Here is a 9,097-nt window from a genome sequence, read left to right as displayed (position 1 = left end):
GACGGCTCCCGGAGCACCTGAGCATCCCAAACCAGAAAGCAATGGATTTGTTGCTTCTGCCACAAACTCCCCCAGCTGTAAGTCTTCCAACCTTATAAATATTGCTTTATATGTGGTTCAGAGTTCTGGGACCATCCCGAGCCTGCTTGGTCCTGTATTCTGTGTCGTTGCCCATGGAGCTCCTTACAGCACTTCCACCCCATCCGCCATCATGTTTGTTCTTCCCTTTCATCTTCTTTTGATGCTTTCTGCATCATTCAATGTTGTGCCAAAGAATTCTTCAATACTGCAACCCGAGGCTTTATTTTTTTCTTCAGGTCTTTGCACTTAAGAAATGTTGAGTGTGTCCTTCTCTCTTGGTTTTCTAATTCCAGGTATATGCACATTTCATTGTGATATTTTGCTTTGTCTTCTCAAGCTGCCCTCTGAAATTTTGCATTCAGCTCTTTAATTTCATAATTTTTTCCATTGTGTTAGCTTCACTAAGTTCACAAGCGAGTGCAGAGTTTTTTATGACATACATTTTGGTCTTCTCCTTCTTTTTTATCTTTTTAATTACCTTTTGCTGTCTTCCTGCATGATGTTCTTGATGGCCTATCACCATTCTTCTGGTTGTTGGTCATTAGTGTGTAATGCATCAAATCTGTTCTTGAGATGGTCTCTAAATCCAGGCACAATATATCCAATGCCGTGTTTTGGCTCTTGTGGACTTGTTTTAACTTTCTTCAGCTTTAGCCTAAACATGCATATGAGCAATTGATGGTCTGTTCCACAGTCTGCCGCAGTTTTGTTCTGGCTGCTCATACTGAGCTTTTCTACTGCCTCTTTGCACAGATGTAGACAATTTGATTCCTGTGCATTCCATCTCATGAGGACCATGTGTTTATTCACTTTTTATGTTGTTTTATAAAGGCATTTGTACTCTGAAAAACAATATGGCACTTCCTCAGAAGGTTGGAAATAGAGATACCTTATGATCCAGCAATTCCTCTCCTTGGCATTTATCCACAAGAAATATGAGCCATAACATGAGTAGATATATGCACACCTATGTTCACAGCAGCACTATAGACAATAGCCAAAAAATGGAGACAGCCAAAGTGCCCATCAGTGGAAGAATGGATAAACAAACTTTGGTACCTACACACAATGGAATACTATGCTACCTTGAAGAATAACATGGAAGCTGCAAGTCCTAGCATAATATGGATGAACCTTGAGGACATTATGTTGAATGAAATTAGTCACAAAAGGAAAAATACTGCATAGGGCCATTATTGTAAAAGATTAAGAAAAAGTACCCACACTAAAAGGGGAAAACAAAAATTAGTTGCTGGTTACCGGGACATAGGGGGTGGGCTGAGGGGAGGGAAGGGAAGGTGGAACACAGGGTAGGGAATAGACACAGGATAGTTTTGGGTGTTGGGAAGGAGGGACAATATATAAGAGGGGGGAGGGGGATGGAAGAACAAGGCAGATGGGAGAACAGTTAGGCAGGTTTGCATGGGCTAAGTGGGACGGGTAAATAATGATGTATGTACAACCTTGGAACAACAGGGTTCTGGGATACAGGGATTGAGGCATAGCTTGAATGGGTAAAAGAAGGGAAATAATGTTAAGATGCTTGGATGTCTTTTGAATCTTGGTTTCCCTTACCTACTACTGTAAAATAGACACTTTAGGGGAAGATAAAGGAATACCCAGAAACACCACCATAGAAAGCTTGTAAATCCATCTTCAGCCTATAACTGATTGTAATACCTAAAATGGGGCTAGAACTTGCCCAGCAAAGGAGACTTCCTGCAGAGCCTTTGCATTGCATAAGACCATAGGTGGAATCCTGATTCTCACCAGAACATTTTGAGGTGGGAAATTTCCACTGAAAAGACAAGCAGACCAGCCTGGAGCAGCTAGTAGAACAGACGATACTTCTTCAAAGAAAGACCAGCAGGAAAAATCAAAAACAATAATGGCAGTCTGATTGACTACTACAAGAATAAGCAAGTCATTCACCTGGGAGCCATCAAGGCAAGTGGTCAGGTCCCCTCAGGGCAAACTCCCTTCCAACACTAAGACACAAGGGGAATACATGAGCAAGCATGTGGTCTTCCTGGTGACCACGTTGGTCATCGATAAGGGGAAGTTGGGGAAAAACAGCAATGAAGTTGTGAGCTAAGTCCAACCACATTCAATAGATGCCTGGTTGAGACCTGGTTGGCCAAAAGTATGGCGAGACCTGGGGGGTCTCCTGGGCCCAGGGACAGGGACATGGCCACAGAGGACTAGAGTGGAGAGTGAAGCATCCGGTAAATATGAAGTGAGGCAAGATGCACAAGAACACCCATACTTGCAGATAGTACCCATTTGACCTGGCTTCAATGGCTGGATGGCCAGAACTCAACTAGAGGAAGAAAGAAGAGAAAAAAAAAGAGTAATCCACTACAATTTGATGAACTTGACCTATGTTTGTGGATGTAGCAGCTCAAAAGAGGGAACGAATATTTACAGTGAGGATCATTCCCTCCTCCTCAGTACACATGGTTGACAGGGATGGGCTCTGATGGGGGATCTACAAAGGCATGAAGTGACTGGCTTACAAGCTTTTAAGAGGAAGCCTAGTTTCAGAGGGTACAGGGGAAGGTAGAATCTCCACTGAGTGGTTTCCAACCTATCTGGATGGGGCTGGTGAAATGAGATGGGGATAAGACTCCTGTGGTTCTATAGTGAATAATTGCTATCAGGACTGATTGTGAGTGTTGCAAATGCAAAGGTAGACATTTTGTAACAAAAGGAGGGGAGTGATCTTGCAGTCCAGGAGCAGAGGACCCTGGGACCATCAAGAGAGAAAAGCGGAGTGCAGGACCCTATCCAGAGAAACAGCGACGCCAGAGATGGAGGCAGAAACGATGATGTGGAGAGATGGAGTGGCTGGGGATTCTGGACTCTGGGAGGGAGAGAGTCTGTGTGTTGATGGCCAGGGGGCAGGCTTGTGGGGTGTACCCTTTGGCTGTTTGATGATGCATGCAGGGAATTATAATTATTGCAATGAAACGAAGATAGGATGAATGTAAAGCTAATGTTCTCCCATGTACTCTATCACATAATTCACAATGAAAACTTAAAAAAAAAAAAAAAAAAAAAAGACATTTGTAATGAATAAGTCATTGGTCTTGCAAAATTGGGTCATGAGATCTGCAACATCATTTCTGTCACCAAGACCATATTTTCCAACTACTGATCATTCCTCTTTGTTTCCAATCTTCACATTCTAATCATGAGTAATTATCAACACATCTTGATTTCGTGTTTGATCAAGGTTACACTGAAGAAGTTGGTAGAAATCTTCAATTTCATCACTGACTCTACTGCATGGTGCATAAATTTGAATAATAGTGTTATTAACTGGTCTTCCTTGTAGGCATATGGATGTTATCCAATTGTAGACAACATAGTATTTCAAGATCTATCTTTTTTTGATGATGAATGTGACTCTATTCCTCTTCAATTTGTAATTCCTGGCATAGTAAACAGTATGAAATTGAAAATGTTTATACAGGGAAGGGACACGATCATATTTTGCTTTTGAAAGATTACTCTGCCTACTTTGTGGAAGATGGAATGAAGGGGAGCAAAACTGGAGACAGAAATCAGGAAATGATTGCAATACTCCAGCTGAAAAGTGAAGAGGGTGTAAATGAAGCAGTAGCAGCAGAATGGAGTTCAGGGGAATGCTACAAGAGATAATTCAGAGGAATGGATTCCAATTATAGGACAAACTACGGTAGGAGGCAGAAGAGGTCCTCATCCTAAAGGAAACATATTGACATATGAACTGGACATTACTGAAATGTAACTACAATAACTCATATTTAATCTTGTGTTATTGTCAAATTACATGGAAATATAATATTCTTTAAAATGATCATCAAGATGATGTACCATGGTCATAGACTTTGGATGATTTTCTAATCTTCTTGGTCTGCAAGAAATGGAAACAAATAAATTAATCAGAGGTTGAAGGAGGGCTAAAATAGTGACCATAGTGAATGAGTATGTCCTTATTTAACATATCCCCCTTCACTTTCATAGTCTTCCAGGACAGAACTAAGGGACTCAAAAAGGTTAAGATATAGCTCAGAGTATAACATATGGATTATTTTCACTGCAATTAAATCAAAATACTGAGCCATAGTCTCATTAAGATTTTAAATTCTCATAAATTTAATTAAGCTATCATTCTGCTTATGACTTGAAAGCCTAACCAATTCTCTTGAAAGTGATGAGGAGCAAGAGGCAAAAATAAGACATGTGAGACTTTGCAAGGCTCATTTTATATCCCTCGTTGTTGTTGTTAGGTGCGCTTGAGTCAGTTCCAACTCATAGCACAGTAGCACAACTCACAGCACTGCGATACACAACAGAATGCTTGGTCCCGCACCAGCCTCACCACTATTGTTTCAGCCCATATTACTGCCACTTTGTCAGTTCATCTCCTTGGAGGTCTTCCTCATTATGCTGACCTTCCACTTTTCCAACCAGGATGTCCTTCTCCAGGGATCAGTCCCTTCTAATAGCAGGTCTAAAGTAGAAGACGCTAGATCTAATTATCCTGGCTTCTAAGGAACATTCTGGCTGTACTTCTTCCAAAACAGATTTGTTTGCTCTTCTGGTAGTCTATGTTACTTTCAATATTCTTTTCCACCATGAATGACCTTGCTAGTATTACAAATACTGGTGGCACAACTTTCAACATCAGAGCAACACACAAGCCACCACAGTTTGACAAATTAACGGATGAGTGATTGTTTATATCCCTTGTTGTTGTTGTTGTTAGGTGTCATCGAGTTGGTACCGACTCTTTACATCCCTGCTTCCCATTTAATCCACTACTGAGGGCAATTGGCAAATTGCCATAATATTAAGATGATGCAGAAAAAGTTGTGTTTGTTTGTTCATTTGCTGAATTTACTTAGGTAAACGGGATATTACAGAATGATGGAGGCTGTAGGATGACGTAGGTCTCTCTGGAAAGATCTTGAGAGCTCTTCGCCTCCACCCTTCTACACTCTTCTTGCTTCAAGGCTAGTCTAAATCTACTCAAATGGACCTCAGGTATTTTGTGAAAATGGCCAAATACATTAAACACTTATTTGAACTGGTGAAAAACCATGTAAATGTATATGCTAAATTTCTTATTTAAAAATAATTCCAAAACATTTTCTATAGTGCTGAGCAACTAAGAAAAGATTCATATTCCATTTACTGAATATCTACGCAGTGCCAGGTATCATTATCACCCTATCATATTGTAAACACTAGTATAAATCTGCTGAGACGTTCCTCATCCATTAATAATAGCGTTATTTTTCTTATGAGTCAGAAGTGACTCGATAGCACCTAACAACACTATATAGATAACACTGTATCAGGCATTTTACTATTTTCCCAGGTAGAAATCAGTGATAGCAATCACATTAATCATGCTGTGCAATCATCAGCAATAGCCACTGCCAAGTTTTCCATCACCATAACTAGAAACTGGATGCTAAGGAGTTTTGATTTTCCAAACATAGCTGTATTTATAAATGCTATGTTGAACAAATAAGGAGCTCTGGTAGCGTAGTGGTTACGAATCGGGCTGCGAACCTTAAGGTCAGCGGTTCGAAACTACCAGCTGCTCCGTGGAAGAAAGATGAGGCTTTCTACTCCCATAAAGATTTACACCCTCGGAAACCCTGTACAGGGTCGCTATGGGTCGGAACCGACTCGACGGCACTTAACAACAACAACATGTTGAACAAATATAACTCAGGACAAAAACAAAATGCAAATTTAAATCTTGTCTACCACTTTTACTTTAAGTATTCTTCATTCAGGGAAACTTGCCCTAAATATTGGATGAATATGCAGCAGGCCCAGTGATTTTTTGGTTAGGTAACAATCAGTTCTCACTGTGAAGAGTAAACACAGTATCGATTCAGTAAGTAGAAGGTCCAGTTCTAACTATTAATCGATCCTTTAATCTTTGTTCAAAAGTAAGATTTCTGGCTCCTCTCAGGAAAGGTCCAGAGTTGGTGGATATTCCCTGTTTTCAGAGGTCCGCTTCTGCTCTCTTTTCACTCTTAACCTCCTCTATAGGCAAGGAGCTCTGGTAGCGTAGTGGTTACGAATCGGGCTGTGAACCGCAAGGTCAGCAGTTCGAAACTACCAGCTGCTCTGCGGCAGAAAGATGAGGCTTTCCGCTCCTGTTAAGATTTACAGCCTCGGAAACCCTGTACAGGGTCGCTATGAGTCGGAACCGATTCCATGGCACATAACAACAACAACAGCAATAGGTAGGAGAAAGGGGAGAAGCAAGGCCATAGACAGTTTTTACTTGGCTAGGTGACTTCAGAGTCTCTGAGCTTGGCAAATGGCTAAAGTTGATTCTTTCTGTTTGGAGCTTCTCATTGCTAGGGACCACTCACCTTCAGGTCCCTGAACTAAGCTATATATTTGGCTTCTGGGTGGTCACTTGATACTCCTGTATTAGCCTTTAAATATCTAGCATTCTCCTCTATCTTCTATTTCTGTATCTCTTAGTCCTCCCTCCAAGCATCTTTGGCCAAATCCCAGACAACTCCTCTAACCGGCATGGTTTTTAAGAAACTATCATGCATAGTTTTTGTCATGCCAGTGTTGGTGTGAATAGGCCAATCCAATACTACCCCTCTGTTGAGTTTCCACAGCTTGCCTTAGCTTTTTCAGGCATGAATGAATCTCTAATTCCCTGTTTTCCCAATTTTTAAGGGATACATTTCAAAGCTCTTTAAGTAATCCCCTAAGACCTCCCCTCACAAGGCTTTAATGAAAGAAGTAAAATTATTTGTGGAAGCTCACAAGATGACAGGTTCAAGGAAATTTTTTCTCCAATCTTTCCCATTCTCCTCTACATTTTTTACATCTTGGATCTCATCAAGTAACATAAGAGTCATGGGACAAATTCTTTGAAATATCCTTCATAAATTATGCATATTGGGAAACTCACTCTCAATTTGAGAATGGATAATTGTTTTCTTAGCACCTCAGGAAGACTCCCATTCTAACATTCTACTATGTCCTTAAGGAGTGCAGTGGCTCCATACGATAAGCACTGGACTGTACTCAACAACTACATGTTCTTAAGAGCACAGGAGAATAAGCACTGGACTGTCAACCATAAAGTTGGTGATTCGAGCCCAAGGGGATATGTTGCTCCATGGAAAAAAGATGAGGCTTTCTGATAAAGATTTACAATCTAAGAAACCCTATACAGGGTCATTACGAGTCAGAAATTATTTGATGGCACTTAGCAACAACAATAACAGCAACAACAACATGTTCTTAAATCAACTCCATGGGTACACAGTTTATAGCATCAAATACTGAGAATCTTCTAAAAGAAAAGGTTGTAAGATTTAATACTAATGTTAAATAAAAAAGGTCATAAACTATCTTATAACTATTTGTTTCCCTTGCCTACTATTGTAAAATAGACACTTGAGTGGGATAGAAATGAATATTGGGAAACATGATTACAGAAAACTTGTAAGCCCGCCTTCAGCCTATAAATGATTGGAATACCTAAAAGGGGTGTTAGAACTTTCCCAGTAAAAGAGGCTACTTGCAGAGCCTTTGTAGAGTATAAGACTTTAGGTGGAATCCTGATCCCCATCCAGAACCGTCTGAGATGGGAAATTCCCACTTGAAAAGACAAGCAGACCAGCCTGGAGCAGCTAAAGGAATAGGAGATATTACTTGAAAACAGAGAAAAACAAAAACAAAAATTGTAGTCTGATTGGCTACTGCAAGAACAAGCAAGTTGTTCACTGGTGAGCCATCAAGGCAAGCAATAAGTCCCTTCAGGACAACCCCCTCCCAAGACTGAAACTCAAAGGGAATACACAAGCTTTCTGGTGACCATGTTGGTGTATTGGTGAGAGGAAGTGGGGGAAAAGCAACAATGAAGAGGTGAGCTGAGTCTGACCAAGTTACATAGACCCCCATCAACCTGGAGTATTATGAGAGCCGGTTGGCCTGAAGTACGGTGAGACTTGGGGACACCTGAGTCCATGGACAATGACATGACCACGGAGGCATAGAGCTGACAGTGAAGTGTCCAGTTGATATGAAGTGAGGGGACATGAAGAAGGGTGCCCAAACTTGCAGATAGTGCCCATTGGACCTAGTTTCAAAAGCTGGATGTTCAGAACCCAACGAGAAGAAGGAAAAGAGGAAAGAAAAAAAGTAAATTGCTACAATCTGACGAACTTGACCTCTATTTATGGATGTAGTAGTTTAAAATACCAACCAAGAGGGAAGGAATCTTTACAGCAAGGATCATTCCCATCCCCTCTGTACACAAGGCTCATAGGATGGGCAACTTAGACATTAGCTACCTAAAATAGGGGTGGGTGGGGCTGTAAAGGCACGAAGTGGGTGGCTTACAAGTTTTTAAGAGGGAGTTTAGATTCAGAGTGTGTGGGAGTTTAGATTCAGACTCCCTACTGAGTGGTTGCTGTGATTCTGAGGGCTATGCCACCAGTATTTTAAATAACCAGCAGGATCACCCATGGTGGACAAGTTTCAGATGAGCTTCCAGACAAAGACAGACTAGGAAGAAAGAGTGACGAACTACTTCCGAATCGTTAGTGACTGAAAACCTTATGAATAGCAGAGAAACACTGTCAGATACAGGGCCTGAAAATGAGCCCCTCAGGTTGGAAGGCACTCAAAATGCGATTGGGGAAGAGATGCCTCCTCAAAGCAGAGTTGACCGTGATGACGTGAATGGAGTGAAGCTCGTGGGAGAAAAGACTACAGAACCTTCATTTGCTGATGGGGCACAACTCAAAATGAAGAGAAACCGTTGTAAACATCCATTGAAAATCGGAACATGGAATGTATGAAGTATGAATCTGGGAAAATTGGAAGTTGTGAAAATGAAATGGAATGCATAAACATCGATATCTTAGACAATAGTGAGCTGAAATGGACTGGTATTGGCCATTTTGAATCTGACAACCACATGGTTTACTATGCAGGGAATGACAAATTGAAAAGGAATGGTGTTGCATTC

General features: G+C 41.0%; 1 protein-coding gene across 1 annotated transcript in view; it reads right to left on the bottom strand.

Annotated features, from left to right (window-relative positions):
• Nucleotides 1-1,326: 1,326 nt before the first annotated feature.
• CAGE1 (cancer antigen 1) overlaps nucleotides 1,327-9,097 on the bottom strand; it is a 72,241-nt gene continuing 64,470 nt past the window's right edge. Inside the window, 2 exon segments of the mRNA XM_006864132.1 lie at nucleotides 1,327-1,359; nucleotides 3,940-3,979. Of these exon segments, the coding sequence (XP_006864194.1) occupies nucleotides 1,327-1,359; nucleotides 3,940-3,979 (73 nt within the window).

This window comes from Chrysochloris asiatica, unplaced genomic scaffold, assembly GCF_000296735.1.
Source record: "Chrysochloris asiatica unplaced genomic scaffold, ChrAsi1.0 scaffold00060, whole genome shotgun sequence".
Classification (NCBI taxonomy): Eukaryota; Metazoa; Chordata; class Mammalia; order Afrosoricida; family Chrysochloridae; genus Chrysochloris; species Chrysochloris asiatica.
The sequence above is the reverse complement of the archived record's forward strand: the minus strand, read 5'-3'. Positions and strand labels throughout refer to the sequence as shown.